This window comes from Fusarium tjaetaba (genome assembly GCF_013396195.1).
Source record: "Fusarium tjaetaba strain NRRL 66243 chromosome Unknown NRRL66243_c0000059, whole genome shotgun sequence".
NCBI lineage: Eukaryota > Fungi > Ascomycota > Sordariomycetes > Hypocreales > Nectriaceae > Fusarium > Fusarium tjaetaba.
This window is the reverse complement of record NW_023501255.1, coordinates 1-19498: the sequence shown is the minus strand read 5'-3', so window position 1 is coordinate 19498 and position 19498 is coordinate 1. Positions and strand designations below refer to the sequence as shown.

The window sequence follows — 19498 nt, the reverse complement described above, 5'->3', positions numbered from 1 at the left end:
AGCAGATTCCATCAGTCGCTAGCTCTCGTTCGCTTGGCGCGGGTTGTGGGCGGCGTACCGAGTTTGAGCGGACAATCTTCCGGGGTCTAGCGAGAAAAGTTTGAGTGCAGAATCCGTAAGCGACGATTTCGAGAGTTAATTCAATAACAAGAAACGGTCGCGTGGCCCAATGGCAAGGCGTCTGACTACGAATCAGAAGATTCTGGGTTCGATCCCCAGCGTGATCATTCTTTTTCTCAATTGAGTTTCTATCATGATGTCTTTTTGCTGGCTGGCGTTTGGATGGATGGATGCCTGTCGACCCCTCGACGGTGCTCCCTTTACTGCTGGGAATGGGGTACTCAATATCAGCATCATACCACAGTAATCATGTAAACTTTTTACAATCGCACTTGACCATGCAATTATTACCAACAGATAAGTGCTGTACATCTTGAACAGCCATAAATGCGCTGGAATTGGCGAGACTTGGGACTCGTTGCGACTACTACTGTTAACGGACTAGTCCAGGGTAAATGGTGACATACTCTGGACAACATCTGGAAACATCTTACAAGCGACCAGTTCTCCCAGTGGTGCCTTAAACAGACGAATACAACATAGAAGTGTGGCCGCCTGACTGGAAAAGATCTAAGGACAGCTTGAATTGCACTGCAGCTCATATTCCTCATGCGATATCATTTCCGTGGTTCTTCAAACGGTCTTAATATCTCGACAAACGCGGCAAGGCAAACAAACAAGACTCACATGCAAGAATGCATCCTTCTCAAAACTATTCAGGAGCGTCTTACCAATAGAACTCTTCCACCATAGTACGCAAGTCGTGTTCTCAAACTGGCCCAAGCAAGCTTGTTTGAATTAGATTTGGCACCTGCTCTAAAGATTCTCAAGTCAATGATCCGTGCCGATCTTTGTACGTTATTTCAAGTATCATGGGTCTATCAGGCCGCAGCAGATGAATTGATCATCCTGGCAAATCTTGTCAGATGCGAGAATGAAAATGATCGGAGGCTGCGGTATAAGCTTAAGTGATAGTGTGGAGGGGCTTGTTTAGACGTTGGAGACATGCAGCGTAGTGGAAAGCCAAGACGTCTTGAGATTCTTTGCCATCAGATCTATCAGTTTACCGAAAGATCGTGAGGTGCAATGTTTTCGGCTCTTTAGGCGTTGGCGATCATAGCTGCCATCGAAACAATTATTACCGTCTTGAAATCACATGCCGTCAGCAATCTGATACATCATCATGCCCAACTCTTCTACTCAAATCCGTAAGCAATACCTCTATCCAATAATCTCAACTCATGACGCTATAGAAACGGCCCGTCAAACAACAAACCACAATCTCCTTCCTCAACGGCCCAAAGCCGTCTCAAGTCAAACGGGGAAACACCTTGTTTTAATATATTCACAAACAACCCTTCCAATCTCGTAACCTTGGTTTACGACGATCTCTTATAGCCTTGACCGATCCTATTGTGGGGCGTACTCATCCTGGCTGACGATGCTACATGGTGTGTTTCGAAAGGGCATGACGCCCGGACCTGACTTTGATCCTTTTTTAATCTTGGGAGATCTTCGATTTCGTTACATCGGACAGAGTCAATGGCGAAAGTTAAGGTTAATTGCGTGAATCGGAAGATAAACTCAAATAGCGAAAATCGCATAAAAGTACGGCGACGGTAGAAGGTGGGTGATCTTGGAAGTTAATTCTCGGATAATTAATTCGAGAATCGCCAAGATTGGAGAGCGGAAATGGCGCGTGTCAAACATATTGACATGTCCGAAACGAAACCCTGAATCGGTCCACACCAAGACGGATCAATATCGTCGCAAGTCCCCTGCTCCCGAGTCCAGACGAGTCGCAGGGTATCAACTCGACATTCGTATAAGTATTCACGATACCTCGAGTCCCTCATCATGTCTTTATCCTCTTCACAGCAGTCATTCCTTTCATTCCTTCGTTAGTTCTTTTTCCATTCTCTTCACTCTTTTAAATAACATTCATTCGATCTGGTCTATCGTTCAAAATGAAGCTGCTTGCTGGTCTTGCTCTCGCCTCCATGGCTGTCGCTGCGCCCCTGGTGGATAAGCGCGCTCCTACTCCCCTGAACGTTGAGTTGAAGATGCAGGGGAACTCAAAGGTTAAGGCTGTTATCACCAACAACGGGAAGAGCAACTTGAAGCTTCTCAAGGTTGGAACATTCCTTGATACGGCTCCTGTTGAGAGGGCTCAGGTCTTTTCTGCCGGTAAGACTTTCTGGATGTGAGGTACTGTCGGATGGAGTGAGAATGTAACCTGTTTTGGTGTTGAGTGTTGAATGAGCTCATGGAACTCGAGCCTCAACAGCACAGCAAGGAAACGTTTCGACACATCCTCGCCACTACCTTCGCTTAGTCACTATCCCCATAGCCACTCACTTGCTGACCTCCAACAGAGAGCAAGACTGTCCCCTTTGACGGTGTTCGCATCGCCCTCGACACCACCCAGCTCGATGATACCGCCTTCCAGAGCATCCCCTCCGGCAACTCCTATGAAGTCGAGTTCGACATCGCCGAGTTCCACGATCTTTCCGCAGGCGGCAAGTTCAGCGTCCTCTCATCCGGCGCCCTCTCCTTCGCCCAGGAGAACTCCACCGAGTTGATCGGCTCAGTCCCCTTCTACTCCAACCGCCTCAACGCCGAAGTCGACGGCCCCCAGGCCTTCTCCGTCCGCACCGCTTTCCACCAGAAGCGCGCTCAAGTCCAGAGTGACTGCTCAGGCAGCAAGCTCCAGGTCACTCAGGCTGCTCTGTCGAACTGTGCTAGACAAGCTTCTGCTGCTCAGGAGGCTGCGTCCAACGGTCCTGCTGCGAAGGTGGAGGAGTATTTTAAGAACTCTGACGCTGCGACTCGCTCGACTGTCGCTGATGTCTTTGCCAAGATCGCTGCTGAGTGTGGATCGACCAACGCTGGAGATACTCGATACTACTGTACCGATGTTTACGGCGCGTGCCAGAACGGTGTTCTCGCGTATACTGTTCCTGGTGGAAACTACATGGCCTACTGCGATCTGTACTTTGAGCGTCTTCCTGCCACGACTTCAACCTGCCATGCTCAGGATCAGGGTAACACCAACCTGCACGAGATGACCCATCTTACTCAGATTAAGGGCACTTCTGACTATGGCGGTTATGGATACAACTTCCTCCAAAGCTTGACTGCTGAGCAGAACATCAACCACGCGGATACTTATGCCCTGTTCGCTAATGCTGTCAGCCTGGGATGTTAGAGGGCTTGCGAAGTAAGGAGAACATAGGTGCAACTGGAGAGCTAGGGGTTGGTGAGATTCGGGATCGTATAAGGCACACAATAAAGGACGGCGTTTTGAAGGCGGAATTTGAATAGGCAATCCACTAGATTATGTGAAACAACGCTGAATGCAAATGCCTGTATGAGAAGGGCCGTTTCATGATACTCGCTTGAAAGACCAAACATTATAAGTAATAATTAGCAGAACTTGCTAAGACGACCCGAAACAGTCTGAGGCGATCATAGGCTGATTATGTGATGCCACTTGACAAGTTACCACTGGGTGACCTGTGCTGAAAGAAGAGCCAAGGATATCCTCGTCGAACTTGACACAGCCAAAAGATGGCCGGAAGGCAAGACTTGGGCCCGGAGTGACAAAAGCACTTGGATAAGTTTGGCTTAAACTCAACATGCCCGCTGACGGACTATTTCCTATCCCCTGATCCAGGGCTTTACCTTTTCTGACACGCCAAAGACTAACCGCAGGCACCTTTCGACAACATCTGAGCGAGCTGGGTCATGAAAGAGCACTAGCCCAAACACTCAAGATGAAAGAAAAGGTGGAACAAAACGGTGAAGCTGAGCTGGCATCTGCAGGGCACAAGCTAGCAGTCCGTCCCTTAGACCAAGGCACAAAGAGCGGCCCCGTCGTAGGGCGAACAAGGGTCCCATCTCATTCAGCTGCCGTAGAAGTCCAGATCAGAACTGATTCCGTGGAGGCCGAGAACCCAAGGTTGATCAGGTACCAAGCAGTGATTGCCCAATGTAGTCGGATCCTGCCGAGTCTCAGTGATCTTCTGGAGATCTCGAGTTTCAATGCCCAACAGCTCTTGGTTAGAATCTGAAAGACATGATTGGTTCGGAGATTGCGTTGCTTGTGTGGGTCGAGCCAGGGCTTGTGTCTTGGTTTCTCGACGTCATCGTACAGGAGAATCTCCCCGCGACTCGAGGTCCTTGGTTGCACGACAGCTTCAGTCAAGGATGGGCCTCAAGGAGACCACTCAAGCTGACACGGCCCTGTAACAAGTTTGCTATTTCCCAAAAAAAGGATTCGGTAAGAATATGTCATTCCGATGGACAAGTTGCACAGACCTCGATTCTGCAGTTACCCATTGGAAATTCCATCTGCCGGGCCAAGAACCCAAATGCAACGCAGCAGAGCCCGAGCGGCGAGCTTTGGGCTACCATGAATGATCAAAGAAAACAGAACACGGCTTGTGCCGTTTGGTCTCAGAACGAAGCCCGCCCTTTGAGGCTCTCCCCTCCATCGTTTAGTTCCCCTTCAGGGGAAGACCCTGCAGGCTTGAGAAACTTTGTTCCCGGTGGGCTTCTTCTCTCTCTTTTGTTAACGTCAAGATGGAGAAGGGTAGGTTAACCTGATAAAGATGCCATTTTTAGAAGTGCACACTCGGATCGGCCCATGTTGGATGATCATTCCCTTGGTAGTAAAACACCAAGACTTGACATACATGCAATGTTTCTGTTTCCTTGTCGTATATGGGAATTCACATATGGTTCTACAGATTTGATCAGTTATCGAGAATTATCTGACTGTTAACAATTTTCTCACAGCCTCAACTAATCCCAGTCCCTGCATTTCATGTGCCATAATCCGGCTTTTGGCTATGCCGGCCCACTTGGTTTGTGCTTGGGCGTCGAGACCACTATCGAAGCGAGTGGGCGTCAAGTTACAGTGGTGGTTCTTTGTGTGAGCTTGTGTTTGTGTACTGTACTCCTACGCACGTAACGTTTCTCTCCCGATCTCGTGCATTGGTTCTTCGAGGGTTTCAAGGGTCCTTGATTTGATTGATGTAAATCATGTGCTGTGCGGTCTCACTGTTTAACTCGATATCATCACAAGTCGTCATCAGCTGGACAGTGTAGAGCTCCAGGGCTCTTCCCTCATGCAATTGTACCGCTCAGCCCCCTGTAATTGTCGCTAAGACAGAGTCACAAGCCACTGAGAGTAGAGGGATCCACTTGGATAGTTCGGCCCTGGAATGTCTCGACAAGCGGGGTCTTGGATCAGTCTGTCAACGTCATCGGCCTCTTCTCACCCTCCATCATCCATCCTCTCCATCTTGGTCCATCCAATCCCAGTTGAATGCGCCGACCACTAATCCTTGGTCTTCTTCCCTCCCTCTCGACTCATCAAGTATCCCGCCCACCCTCCACCCTCCAATACATGATCTCTTCTTTCTCTTTCTCTCCTCCATCCTTCTCCCATCATCGTTTTTGCACCTTTAACTTGCACTTGATACCCTTTCGCTAAAAGGCGATCAGCTATACCACTAACACCGGAGGACTAGCCTCTATACGTTCCGGTCTGCTTAAGCAGCCACACCACACACAGTTATAATGGCCGAACGCTGGGACCGCGATCGCTTTGAGCGAATGCGCGGCGAACAAAACAGAGATCGCTTCGATGATGATCGCTCTTATACACGCAGCACACGAGGCCGCGACCACTCAGATGAGCGATATGACCGTCGACCCGGTCGCGGTTACTACGAAGAAGAAGACATCCGTGACCGTCGCTACTACGGCGATGATCGCTATCAGCCTCAGCGAGAAAGAGAGCGAGATATGCCACCTCCCTGGGCTCGCCGCACAGATGTTTTAGAGAGAGAACGAGAGCGAGACTTTCCTCGCCGCGAATCTCCACCTCGTCGACCAGGTTTCCTCCGTCGACAATCATCGCTTGACACCTTTGACCGCCGACCACGTATCTTCCAGGATCGCGAGGAGTACCCCCCTCCTGCTCGCCGTGAGGATATCCGTCCTCGAGATCACCGAGATCCTCGAGATGACTACCGTGCTCCTCCTTACACACCTATTCCTCTTCCCAAGAGCCGAGGACTGCCTCCACCTCGCAGATACGGCGATGAGTACTATGACGACATCAAGATTGCTGAGCCCGACTATTATGGCGACGATGATTACCGATCCATGCCTGAGCGTGTTCGTGAGCGAGAATACACTCGATCTCGCAACCGTCGCGGACGCAGCCGAGAATCTCGATCAACTCGAACTCGGTCTGTTCGAAGCAGCTCGTATTCTTCGTCTTCAAGCCGCTCCTCCAGCAGCAGCGGTGGCACTACAGTGAAGAGCGAGTATCCCAAGAAGGGCAAGACTCGCATTCCTGCCAAGCTTGTTTCCAAGCGAGCTCTCATTGATCTCGGATACCCATTCTTTGAAGAGGTTTGTAGCCAATCTGAGAACGTGAATCATAGCCTCTAACAATATTCAGGGCACCACAATCATTGTTCAAAAGGCTCTTGGTCAAGACAACATCGACGAGCTTCTCAAAGTCAGCGAGGATTACAAGAAGGGTAAGTTAGCAGTCTGCAAGATTGATACGCTACTAACACTTTGCAGTTGAAGCTGAAATTGCCGCCTCTCGAGAACCAAAGGCACCTACTGCTGCTTTGCCTGCACCTCCGCCCAAGGAGAAGGTCAGAGAGCCAACCCCGGAACCGCCGCCAGCCAAGACTCCCCCGCCTCCCCCAGTTCAAGCTCCTCCAGCCCAGGCACCACCTGCTGCTATGCCAGTCGCAACTCCAGCTCCTCCTCCACCTGTTCAGATGATGCCTCCTCCTCAACAAACTCCAATGCCACCGCCACCCGTCCAGATGATGCCTCCTCCTATGGCTCAGCCTGGACCACCTCCTGGTTTCTACCAGCCTGGCCCTCCCCCTCCTCCGCAACCAGTACCCTTCGAATACGCTGAGGAGACTGTCATCCGAGACGTTTCGCCATCTCGATTCACCACAACCACCACTTCCTCCAGCTGGGACTCTTACCACCATCACCATCATCCCGCTGAGGAGCTCGTTGTACGGTCTCGTTCTCGGTCCCGAAGTGGTCGTGAGATTCGAAAGGAGATCAAGGCTCTGGAACGTGAGCTGGCTCACCGACCTCGAGGCCGTTCCACCAGCGGCGAAATTGTCCGCGCCGAGCGCTTGCCCGACGGACAGCTTGTTATCCGAGAAGAGAGATTGGAGAAGGTGGTTGAACACCGCAAACCTCCTCGTATTGAGAAGGACAAGAAAGGTAGGATGTCCATTAGCGTACCTAAGTACCGTTAAAGGTGCGCCTTTTATGTTATTCGCGTCTTTTGAGAACGTGTGGCTGACTCGGCTGCACAGGACCTCCTCCTAAGCTCATGCGGGCCATGTTTGCTACTCTGACTTGAACGACATGTCATCGATTACCAAGGCGGATGAATTGAACGAAAACGATACGGCCTTGATGGCTTATGAGGGCAACCAAATTTTCACAGGATATATCGCAAGACTGGGATAAATATGAAATGAGGTGTATATTCTGGGATATTATGTTTCGAGGATCTAGACAAGTTTGGGATTGGAGTATTTACTGGAAAACCTACAACATTAACGAATTATGACATTTATTTTAATTCTATTCTCAATTCGGGTGATTTTGTTAGAATGTTCTCCACCGTATAATTTTGTGTCTGAATGATGCACAGACTCTCCTTCGTCTCGGTCACAAGACCCAAGTCTCGTGAGCATCGGAGGCAGTAAACGGATTTAGCACGGCAACTGGATAAGGTGATCTAGATTAGCACAAGGGCTATGCATGATCTGCAGAGCCAGCAAGGAAGGGTTGAGCCGCAGTTTAAAATGCCAAGTACAAGATCTACCATAGAAGGTCTCGAAAGTTTGAGAGGCATCGCATTAATTTTGACTCATTAAACTAAGGTAGAATTCAATAGCGAAAGACAGTTTCCATTGTATCCCAACACCAACCAGGTCCTCACCACCGTGCATCAGGGTATCGTGTATATCCATCGCCAAGCAAACCTCCCAAGGCCGTTTCCATCATCAAAGCATTTACTGAGTCTTCTTGTTCGCAACAGCTCGTCCCTGGGCAGTGTACCTCACGTAGGCGAAAGCACCGAGGGCGCCGATAGCGAGGATAGCAGCGTTGCCTATATCATGGTCAGCACGCGGAAAATGATAGGAACATGGAGGAGAAAACTCACTGGCTACGAACTTGCCGACGCCACCGGTGACCTCGACAAGGCCGGAGACGACATCGCCGATGAGGTTGAAGAAACCCTGGACGAAGCCGAGGATAGCGGTGAGAATGGAGTGGATGACGGAGTAGACGGTGTTGAAGATTGAGGCGAGAAGCTCGTAGATGGAGCTGAGGAGGTCGCTGATAGCACTTGTGATGGCCATTTTGTCTGTTGTTGTTATTGTGTAGGTACCGAGGAAGTGAGTGTTGTGTTTCGTTGAGAAAAGGCTTTGTAAGGAGGAGAGCTCTTGGCTGCCTTTTTAATACCTTATCTTGTTAACTTTCTTGTTCCTGGATTTAAGAACAAGTCGTGACGTCGTCATGCTCTCGATTTCGCGATGTGCATGTGACGTCACCCAACCACGCGACGAGCTTGAGAGAGGGTTTGTGAAACATTGCGTCTTGATGAGGTAAGAAGTGTTTTGCATTCGGTCAGCCTTGTGGAAAACAGGGTAATGTGAGCTAATAGCCGTTGAGGACATGTCACTCTTAATTGATCTGATGCTTGGCCGTTTCTAAGTGGAAGCTAGGTTCTTCGGGAATGGGGAAGACGTCAGAGAATGCTTATTTTGGGAGATCGTCGATCTGAGGTGGGCTTGGGGGTTGTAGGTTTGAATGGGATGGTTAGGTTTGGGGTATAGGTTCAGAGTGGCTAGATTGATGGACTTAATTGTCTTGTACAAGCAGTAAGGTTGATCGTCGTTTAGTACTTCGTACAGGAGTTCATCTGCTATGGTGCTCCGTGATCAATTAAACTTAAACCTCCGATGGTTGATGCCGCATTTGTGGGACCTTTCCGAACCCGTGTGGATTCAACGCCGGAGACGCAAATGGGACGAGAGGCGGCCTCGGTGCCGACAGTGCATTCACTATTACTCCTCTCGGGAGGAACAAAAGAGCTCAATATGAAACCCATCACGCGATATTGACTGATAACGACTATGTAACTACAACGAGGCCCTTGCTGACTAACATCACCTCATCTCGCTCCTCACAGACCAGTGTTTGAGATTCCTCCCAAGCTCCAGACCAAGTCTCATCTTGTCTTATAGATACACCAAGCTTCCCGGCGATTACCACAATCAACATCTAACTGCCGATTTACCGGGCCCATGTGGGTACTCATCCCATTCCATCTGGTTAGCAGATTCATAAGGTTTTGTCGATGTAACCAAAATGATCCTGCAGGATCTGAAATGCCACTTTCATTTTAGATATATACCCACGAAGTGACTCAAATTCTGCCGGCGAGTTGATACATCAAGGGTTTGACGTGACAGCTGCCGGCATGGCTTGGCTGTGCGCTCGGTACCGAGCCTGAGCCCGAAGCCTTGTAATTGACAATTGCCTTCTTTTAATAGTTGGCCTTCCCACATAGCTTCAAGGGACTGGCTTGAACCCGCGCCGTGCGGCTCTTCTATCAGAATATCTGGAAACGTTTTTCGGTCTGGAAGGATGTCGGAGACACGGTATCACGAAGGCCTCGAGGTTTACTCGGACAGCGCAGCTCACGCACCAGAGGTCAGCCCTCATGGTGTTTATAGCCAAGGCTCGAAGGATCCAATGTCGGGTTATGTTCAGGTCGTCAAGGCGCGGAAGAGTCCTTTTGGTTTAAGTATGTTGGGCCTATGCACACTTGTTGCTATCGTCACAGCCGTGGTCGTTGGAGCAGGTGTTGGTGGAGGTCTTGGATCAGCTCTGGTCAGCTGCAAAACGTACGAGATCCAGACTTCCATACTAACAAATGCACAAATGTTAACAATCACAGTTCACAAGTGTCTGAGGTCCCAGGAGCATCCGCGATACAAACCCCCGCCTGTCCAACCCTCACAACCAGCGCAAGCGACACCATAGAAACCACCGAGTCAAAGTTCTACGAGCCCAAACCAGCAGATCAAGTAACAAACCTCACACTCCCCGACGCATGCTCCCAACCAAACGGTAAAGACGACTACACCACCAACGACGGCTACGTATTCACATTTACCTGCGGGTTCGACTACCCCGGGAACGATATAGTGCCTATACTGGCTTACACGGCATTCGACTGTATGCATGCATGCGCAATGTACACGGAGATCAACGGCGGGAACGAAAATGCGACGCAGTGTGATAGTATCGTGTTTAATAGGGAGATGGCGAAGAATTATGAGGTCAAGGGGGGGAATTGTTGGTTAAAGACTGGGACGAGGGATCTTTTTCCGGCGGCGGATTTGATGCCGACGTTTTTGTATGCGAAGAGGAATTCGTGAGGCTGATGTGATGGGAAGTGCGATGATAGATGACTAATTGAACATGTTAATTGAGTGCTCGTCTTTTTGTTCTCTTTTGGATGTTGTCTTTGTGATTGAGGCTGCGGGTTGGACTCGTGAGAGTGTCAGCGTGGCTGAGTTGGAGAGGAAGGGCTGGATTGTCTTGGCAGTGAGGCCATCGCAGCGATGAGGTTGGGCTGAAATACACCCGGGAAAAGAACAAGGACAGGAGGCTCTAGTCTCTCCTGATTCATAATTATGGGAATTTACGGCCAGAAGATATCCGGAGCAAATGCGATCGCTATCAATCGACGTCCGAGTCGTTAGCTTGTTGTTTCAACAAGTTCATCCTCAAACAATACGAGCATCTATAATCAATCACAGTGCTGACACATTCGGATAAAGTGCTTAGAAAAGACAACAGCTGCTCAGCCCCAGAAGCATCGCTCGTTTACATTTCTCCAGACCACGTGCCAAGAGAAACTACTGTAAGGCATTTCGCACGGTCATTGCCCATTTGAGACGGCACTGAGATGCCGATTCACGATTCAATCCGCTATTGCGGCTGGGCCAGTGACCGAGTCGTACGTAACACTCCTGCGCCAGCATCACATCGCATCGTATCCTCTGGGCGGTTACGAATATTGTGGACCACCCGAAACTACTGTGAAAGTTCTATAATTGGTGTCTTTAGAGTTTAGTTTCTCAACGTCGGCGGTTAACCATCACTGTCCAACAGCACAACAATACAGAACTCACTGTATAATTTAATTAAATATTAAAAGAATTTGCAAATTTACGCCTGACCATAAAGTGAGATACAGCCTGAGAGCCTGGCAAATTACAAAAGATGCAGAGCTCATGTATGCCAAGCCAATAGCGAAGCCTCTAAAACGCCCGGAGAGGCAGTGCCGGGACCCCTGCAGCGCGGGTGCTCGCCCATTGGCCTTGTGTGCTTCGATGCAGGGTGCTGATCCAATTGCTTCAGCCCTGAAAACTCTCGAAGGTGATGAGGAAGCTAAAGAGGTGATGCAGCTAAATATGAGGGGGACGGTCGCTCAAGTTTGTGTTTCTGATCTTTATATCTTGGCTCTTTTATTTTTATGTGTGGTGTGGTTTGACACTTATCGACACTGTTGTCTCCGAGTTTTGGCGGGGATATACGAACATTTGTGTAACTTATACACATCCTTGGACTCAACATTCATCAAGACACTTAGCAGTTACAACTTCAACATACAACGATGTATGAGCTTGAGAGATACTGGATCGCCCATGGGGCCATGGTATTTCTTGGAGCATGGATCCCCTCTGTCGTTCTATTCTTCTGCAGTTTCTGCCTCGTCCGCCGCAAGAGGGATCCCGCGAGAACTGCATTCACATATCTCAAGTTGGCACTCTTAGTGTTCTCAGGGTATGCTCCACATCCTCCACTGCTTATTTGATGAACTATAATAACTGACGAATCTTAGCTATACCTTCTTCGAGTTCGCCTCATACGTCGTCTCAGTCGTGCACACGCGATTATACTACAGTGGAAGAATCGACAGTGAATTCGACTCGCACTACTCAAAGACTCTACAAGTTACCGTGCAAGTCCTCGCTACTCTTGCGCTTATTTACGATTTGGTCACCGATATTCTCGTCATGATAATCCTCCTACGTCTCGGCACTGGTATCATCATGGTCCAGACAGGCCAACGCGATCCAAAGGGCAAGATTTTCCGCTTCGGTTCATACATCGCAGCAACTATCCTCTTCGCTCTCGCCTTGGCTGCCTTCGGTCTTCGGATTCGATATGTGTATGAAGTCTTCTTCAACGATGCTAGTGTTGGTGTGGATAGTTACACCAAGTCTCGACAGATCGGCTTTGCGTTTAGTGTTTTGGTCTTTGTCATTTCTCTTGCTATCGTTACGCGAGCTATTATGATCAGGGTGCAATCTAAGGGGGACAATGCTCTTACTTGGTGCTCAAACATGTTCATCGCTGCATCAGTTGTTTGGCTTCTGCGCACAACGTTCAACATGGCGTCGACGGCTGCTTGGACCGATCTGAGCAGTGCATATGGCGACCGTGAGTACAAGTACGCTTACTACATACTCGATGTCGTCTTTGGAATCTGGCCGCAGTTCGTTGTACTGTGCTTGGTGTTCTTTATCGGTCGTGCAAAGAACAATGGTATTTGGTCAAAGCAGGACCAGGAGCCCGTGAAGGGCGTTGAGGCTGGAGAGCGCACGGCCTGGGGTTATGGACAAGTCCCTCCCCAGGCACAGAATGCTGCACCTATGCCTGAGCAGCAGTACTACCCTCAGCCGGAACAGCAGCATCTGGCTCAGGGGTATGGTCCTCAGCAACCCGTGCCCCAGCAGCAAAACGGTTACTATGCACCCCAGCAACCTCAGTACGCGGCTTATGATGCTATATCTCCCGTGTCTCAGCCCAGATCACCACCTCCTCACGAGGAGACGGTGGGCTTGAACCACCAGGCTGATGGTACTCCTCCCCAGGTACCAGCTCAGCCATACCCGGAGAAGCATTAGGGGTGCTGGGACAGATGATGAATCGTTTTATGACAGATAATGGGCGTGAATGAATTTGGACAACTTCTACAGATATGATACCACCCTTCTATACTTTATGATATTTAGTACATCTCAAATCTACCGCATCAACAGAATGTTTAAACTTTGCGATGTCGTCTAGTCCACGTCTGAGAACTCAGCTGGAGCAACGAATGGACCATCTTCACCCATAGTACCAGTAACGTATCTTGTTCAGTCAGTACACAAATTCCACATAAACGAATAATGGCTAGTCTCACTTTGTATGGCTTCCTCGCGCAGCCAATTGTCCCTTGCTATTGGTGAACGTCACCTGCGTAAAAGCAAGTGTCTTGCCAATCTTGTCGAGTGTGGCAGTGCCCTTGAGAACATCTCCCGGGCGGCCTCCGGGGCTCAGATATGTCACTGCCAAGTCAGCAGAGTCGTACATGATGGAGAAAGTTACGTACCGTTCAGATCGGTTGACACGCCTGTTGCGAAGCGGCCTGATGAGGCGACGGCGAGAGAACCACCGAGATCGACGAGACTGGCAAGTGTGCCACCATGAATTGTCTGAAGACGGTTCTGGATGAGGTCAGTGAGAGCTCATTTGATGAGGTGAGAGACGGACGGTGTGTTCTTTTTGGATGTCAAGCTCGAAGTCGACTTTGCCTTCTGTGGCACTGGTGACGCGGAACTACGGCATGTCAATAAACTTCTCAGTCTCATGATTTAGGTGTCTATACATGTTTTCCTAGAAGACTGAAGCGAGAGAAGTCAGTATCGGGATCTTATCACGAATGCCGAGCCTCCATCAGTGGCTTGGGGTACATACCGAGGCTCAAGACCCGAGTCTGCCATGAAAGAGCGCACGACCTAGAACACAACCGCGAGTTAGCTGCCAAGATTTGAAAAAGACACGAGTGGTATGAGCTGCCATTGGTTGCGCAATGCATGCGCCTCAAGGTGTATTGGGTGTACGCACCGCTTGTGTGAATTTCGTGGGATTGAGCTTGACCTTGCCAGACATTGTGGCGGGTGAGATGAAATAGGCCTGACGGTTGTTTCAATGTCTGAGGTATTAGCTCTGAAGATTGACTCAGTAGATATAATCACGTCCGTCGTATTGCATGAGCGATGTTGAGAGAAGCTCGAGATATGGGAACGGAGTTCGAGATGGATTAGCCGAGTTCCGGGGTAATGATTGACCCCCGCCAACGGAACGGCCCCACCATCCAAATTGACGTAACTACCACTGGGAGCGGGTATCACACTTCTAAATGCCCTGTATCTGAATGGAAGAACGGAGGAAGGCTTTGGAGTCAAGGCTTCCTCAAAGCTCGCACCTGAGGTATTTGTCTTTTTCCGCCCGCTCGCGCTTCCTCTGTCTCTAGGATGTTCGACTTCGATCACTGAACTCCCCGCCGATGTCGCTCCCAGGCGCGAGGGTTGAGAGAGGACGCAGACATATGAACCTGATATCATTCCCTGGTGGCCATCTCCATCTAAGCAGAGTATTACGATGCTGAAGTCGCTTCACTCTCTAAACTGCTACCAGACTTCAGTTATCGAAAAGGCCAATCTGGTCTTTTCTCTTTCCTGTATTCGTTGAAGTTCCGGGGATTCTTCAATGAGTATTAGCACGCTGAGCACAAGTTGCGATGAGAGTAAAGGAGTGACAGAGAATAGTGTCCTATTTTCAATTTGGGTATCTGCCAATCTGATCTGTGCTAATTAGGGGGATATTGTTGAGGATCATCAACCTCATATCTCATCTCCAAACCCCATTCTCGCCATGCAAATTCCGAAGCAAATGTCCCTTACGCCATTCTTGTAGATCTCCCGTGGAGCCCATCTTCCCAATTATCCCATACCCAGCACCAATTTTAATCGCCGCAATGTTCGCCCCAAGTCCATCATGGGCTTAAGCCGTGTCTCCCACGTCCTCGTCGTCGAACATGTCAAGATCGAAGTCGTCCTGGTTCTCCTCATCGAACGCAATGGGCGCCGGAATCTCTTCTGGAATGCTGAGATCCAGATCGAGAATGTGCTCAGGGTAGTCTCCTTTCTCGGCCCATGAATCCTCCCAAGCTTCGACTAGTTCTCGGATTTTCGTCTGTAGCTCGGTTTTCTGGACGTTTCTCTCAGAACCGTTCGAGGAGTTCTCCACGAGATTGTTCACCAGGAAAGACAGTTGTTGCTTCACGTTTTTGACGGCCTCTACTGCAATGAGGACCAGTTGGCCGGGCACCTCGGCCTTCTTTTCAGCCAGGCCGTCAGCGAGACGGTTCAGCATCTCGTTGCACATGGGCTGTACATCCTGCTCAACCTTCTCATTGATGATCTCTCTTCGTCTCCGATAGGAACCAATGCCCTCTGAATACGTCAGTCATCACCCATCTCAAAGACAGCAATGGGAAAACATACCAGTCTCAATACACTCTTGAAAAGTGGGCTTCATTTCTTCTTTCAGGTAATCGACTGAATCAAATGCGACATTGGAAGCCTTTTGAGACAGTTCGTCAATGGTGCCTCGAATCCTGTTCGCCGTCGCTCGCTGAGAAGCGCTGAGAATGGGTTTCATATTGTTGAAGCTCACTTCAAGGGATGGCACTTTTGTGCTGATGTCTTTCTGGAGCTGGTCGAGATATTCCTTGAATATCTCGGAGAAAGCGGCCATCATGGGCTTCCGGATCTTGGGCAACTTCTTGTTCATCTTGTTGTCCCAGTCTTTCCCAAGAGTCTTCAGAACTGGCGAAGCGCTATGAGGTATGGTTAGTGGACGTGCTGCTACAACAGGCTGAGAAGGCACATTTACTCACAGGCTGTTCATCCAGTTATAGGTCACCCTAGGGCTTGTGTAGCTCTTATACTCTGCTCCATAACGGCAGATGTTGGCATAGTATGTGCCCCAGTGCATTCGTATGGTGCTCGTGGTATCGTCGGGGAACTTGTATGCCCATCGCTGAACAATCCTTCTCGCCTCGTTCAGAAATCTTTTCATGGCGCGACCTCGATGCTCAAGGGGATCAAGTTCTTGAATCATGACGCAGGCTTCGGCCAGTTTGGCGGACAGTTTCTGTACACATTGTTATGGATTATTCAAGTAGTTTCTCCTTTTTGGGAATAACTTACAGAAGCATAGATCTGATGGGTCTCAGCCAGTGCAGTCTCTACTTCAGACCTGCTGAAGCTGAAGTTTCCATCGCCGCCGCTTGTCTGAGAATAGATTCTCATCATCGCCATGAGGCTCTGGTAGCCATCCAGGGTTTCGTCGAGGTGCTTTTCACGCTTTCTCAAGGTGGCTCGATGCAGCCATTGCTCTGCAGCAGGGATTCCAGTAAATCTGGGGGTGGGAAATCCTTCCAATGGCGCTTCCCTGTTTTGCAGTTGCCAGAAAGCCTTGGTTGATACAGGAAAGATGGGAAGCACATATTCTTGGTGAGAATGAGATGTTTTACCTGGGGCGACATCTTCATACTCAGCCTGTCTAGTGATGAAGTCGTCCCGCATGCGCTTCTTGACTCGTCTGTTACGAGTCTGGCTCGCGCGATGATGAAGCCAGTGCTTCAGGTACGCCAACTCATTCTCAATTTGGCCCAGGCGCAACTGGTGCTGGTCAAGCGCTTTGTCCGCTGCTTCGAACTCTTGGTCCTTTGTGTCCATGGTGCCTCGGAGTTTCTTGACTTCCTCATCGCTCTCGGTCGGGTTCACTGCGATCGGTCATCAGCATGGGCTGTTAGAAAAGTGATAAACTTACCTTCAAGTGTCTGTTTGTGTTTCTTCATAGCTTTCTGGTACAGATTCTTTGCCCTCTTCTTCCAAGCTTCGGCGCGCTTCTTGTTGTCTTTCAATCGTCCATTCTGAGACTTGAGGGTGGACTTTTCTGTCTTGAGTTCATCGATTCTGGCTTCCTTTTCAAGGATTTCCTGATCACCACGAAGCTCTTCGCAGCCAGAAATATACGAGTCAACCTTGAGCTCATCCATCTTGGAAACGATGACGCCGAAACCATTTCCATCAAGCTTGCCACGAATTCTCATTTGCGCTTCATCAAATCCACTCTGCATGAGCGACTGGGCCTGCTTTTCATCAGTCGCTCGAATGATGGGGCTTACTACCATTCGAACATCGAGTTGATTGGAAAACTTTTGCGCAACTTCGGAGCGACTGGTTGTCGCATCGCCGCAACCAGGGAGATCGACAAGCGTAATGCCAGCTTTGAGAATATCTGCTTTGGCGTAGATATGAACCTCCTCAACGAGAGGCCAAACCGCATAAGTGACACTTGATCCCACCTGAACAGTAGTGGAGTCCAGGTAAGGCTTGATCAAAGCTGAGATTTGCTTAGCGGTGGGCCTGCTGACATGCAAGGTGCCCTTTTCGAGCATATTCAGAGCCCGGTTGTTTCTGCTCAGAATACTCTTGACAGTCTCGGAGTATGATCGCCTCTCAGGGCACCTACTAGCCATGTTCTCTAGGTCGCGCTTCTCGATGCCCCAGACAGCTCTGATCTTGGGTAGTTCGTAGCCAATCTTGTTCTTACACTCTGTTTTCTGATCGGCGACACTGAGAGCCTCTTCGCCGTCCTGTCCTTCGGACGTGTTCGCCATAAGAGATGAATAGCGATTGAGCTCTGTAAGCAGTGACTCAATATCACTCTCGATGTCTTCTTTCTTTCGCAGGACAATGTTGGCTCGGAAGGCACATTCGGGATCATCCACGTCATTCCAGGAGATTTTGCCGACGACAGCGGTGGCCGCTGCTTCCTGACCAGATGGAAACAACTCCGGAATACGCAGCAGTGACCCGAGGAACGACGATTTCCCTGCACCGGTAGGCCCTTCAACGCCTACGAGGATCTGAAGGGTTTCGTGTTTCTTGTAGACAATTTCTGGACTTTGGTTAGAAGCTATCAAAAGAGTGGCATGTGGGATTGCTGAGCTTACCATATTCCTTCAGCCACTCCATGATGATGTTCTGACCCATCATGACAGCGTCTTTGGTGTCGGGATCCTTTGATAGTCGGTAGAGAGCCATCTCCAAGACATTTCGGATCTTCTCGCAATCCACTTGAGCCTGCGCGACGGCCTTTTCCTTGATTTTCAGCCGCTCGACAGCGCTGAGCTTCTGGCAGGTTCGCCACGGGAACTCTGGAGGTGTGCGGACGACTGCAGATGACGGCTCCGCCTGGCGCTTGATGTCGCGATTCTCCCCCTCAGGCACTGGGCTTGGGGAGCGCTCACGCTTCACGCTCGTAGGCTCCTCCGCCACCTGGATTGTGTCCATGATGCGAGGAGGGATAGGAAGGTCTTCTTGAATAAAAAATGTCAACAGCCGCTGGTGAATGAGGCTAAACATATGAATAGAAGTTCTTGAGTGGTAGAACGAGGTGTGCGATGTAGAGTGTGGGATGATGATGGAGTGAAGTGGAGGATGAAAGGAGAAGGATGATACAAGATCAGGATGAATGGAGATGGGAAGAGGGTGTTGTTGGTGGGATGAGAAGACGACGGGGAGGATGAAGCAGTGTTGATATGTAGAAATATCAGGAGGAAAACAAGCGATATCATGTAAGAGGAAGGGAGAATGATCTTACCTTGAATGATGATATTCCTTGAACTCTGGATGACTGGCGATGCGGAGTGTTGTTTTGAGAAAGTGTTGGATGAAGGGGAGAATTGCTCACAGTCTGACTTGGGTTGGAGGAGAGAAGTCTCACCGATGAAAATGAGGGAAGTGGTTTAAAATAATGGTCAGAATAGCTCGCGCTGAGGGGGTGAATCATTGTCATTTATTAAAGCTTTCGATAGTGGATCGGGTCCAGGCAGCTGGTCCAACAAACTGAAGTTCAAAATTAACATATGGCGTGGGAAATGGTCTTGCCAGCCTGCATGTAAACATCAGTTCTATTACACTATGCCCTTCCTAACTCAATAGCACCTCAAGTTAAGAACGACTTCTGTACATATTGATTCTTTATGTCTCATAATGTGAGTAGTATTGCTTGACTTCCATATATGTTATAAGCTACGAAGATCAAGTCGCTGCTATAATAAAGCCCCTCTGCTTGATCATTGTAGACCACGACAACAATAACATAGCAAAGCAGGTGAATTCCTCTCCGTATACTATGGCAAGAAAATGAGCATTCACTAAGCCCTTCCGATTTAACCATTGTTCCGTTGACAACAGCTTCACTGGTATTATGTCTTTATTGTTCAAAGTCAAACAAAAAAGGTCCAAACACCAAAAGATGTACATACAACACCAGGTATTCGCTGGTCGTCACCGACCCAACTACTAATCCGGCGCTTCGCGGCTTGACTCTGGGGGAGCGAACGGGACCCCGTATTTTCCGCGAGCTATGGTCG

General features: G+C 49.4%; 7 protein-coding genes across 7 annotated transcripts; 4 read left to right on the top strand and 3 right to left on the bottom strand.

Moving 5' to 3' along the window:
• Window positions 1-2027: 2027 nt before the first annotated feature.
• Window positions 2028-3268, top strand: FTJAE_2845 (uncharacterized protein; the record flags this gene model as incomplete). The annotated part of the gene is made up of 2 exons (XM_037349081.1): window positions 2028-2247; window positions 2436-3268. The coding sequence occupies 2 exons, from the start codon at window positions 2028-2030 to the stop codon at window positions 3266-3268; spliced, it is 1053 nt and encodes a 350-aa protein (XP_037209962.1).
• A 2378-nt stretch (window positions 3269-5646) lies between these two features.
• Window positions 5647-7483, top strand: FTJAE_2844 (component of actin cortical patches LAS17; the record flags this gene model as incomplete). Its single annotated transcript, XM_037349080.1, has 4 exons — window positions 5647-6489; window positions 6539-6620; window positions 6667-7341; window positions 7437-7483. The coding sequence occupies 4 exons, from the start codon at window positions 5647-5649 to the stop codon at window positions 7481-7483; spliced, it is 1647 nt and encodes a 548-aa protein (XP_037209961.1).
• Window positions 7484-8144: 661 nt separating this feature from the next.
• FTJAE_2843 (uncharacterized protein) lies at window positions 8145-8495 on the bottom strand (the record flags this gene model as incomplete). The annotated part of the gene is made up of 2 exons (XM_037349079.1): window positions 8145-8242; window positions 8297-8495. 2 exons carry the CDS (start codon window positions 8493-8495, stop codon window positions 8145-8147), a joined length of 297 nt encoding a protein of 98 aa, XP_037209960.1.
• A 1291-nt stretch (window positions 8496-9786) lies between these two features.
• FTJAE_2842 (uncharacterized protein) lies at window positions 9787-10444 on the top strand (the record flags this gene model as incomplete). The annotated part of the gene is made up of 3 exons (XM_037349078.1): window positions 9787-10046; window positions 10100-10380; window positions 10440-10444. The coding sequence occupies 3 exons, from the start codon at window positions 9787-9789 to the stop codon at window positions 10442-10444; spliced, it is 546 nt and encodes a 181-aa protein (XP_037209959.1).
• A 1383-nt stretch (window positions 10445-11827) lies between these two features.
• On the top strand, window positions 11828-13124 carry FTJAE_2841 (uncharacterized protein; the record flags this gene model as incomplete). The annotated part of the gene is made up of 2 exons (XM_037349077.1): window positions 11828-11997; window positions 12056-13124. 2 exons carry the CDS (start codon window positions 11828-11830, stop codon window positions 13122-13124), a joined length of 1239 nt encoding a protein of 412 aa, XP_037209958.1.
• Window positions 13125-13283: 159 nt separating this feature from the next.
• On the bottom strand, window positions 13284-14154 carry FTJAE_2840 (thioesterase family; the record flags this gene model as incomplete). Its single annotated transcript, XM_037349076.1, has 5 exons — window positions 13284-13353; window positions 13406-13550; window positions 13595-13709; window positions 13756-13821; window positions 14110-14154. The coding sequence occupies 5 exons, from the start codon at window positions 14152-14154 to the stop codon at window positions 13284-13286; spliced, it is 441 nt and encodes a 146-aa protein (XP_037209957.1).
• An 894-nt stretch (window positions 14155-15048) lies between these two features.
• FTJAE_2839 (gtpase slip-gc) lies at window positions 15049-18413 on the bottom strand (the record flags this gene model as incomplete). The annotated part of the gene is made up of 6 exons (XM_037349074.1): window positions 15049-15500; window positions 15552-15886; window positions 15947-16203; window positions 16260-16837; window positions 16885-18018; window positions 18074-18413. 6 exons carry the CDS (start codon window positions 18411-18413, stop codon window positions 15049-15051), a joined length of 3096 nt encoding a protein of 1031 aa, XP_037209956.1.
• Between the last annotated feature and the right edge of the window lie 1085 nt (window positions 18414-19498).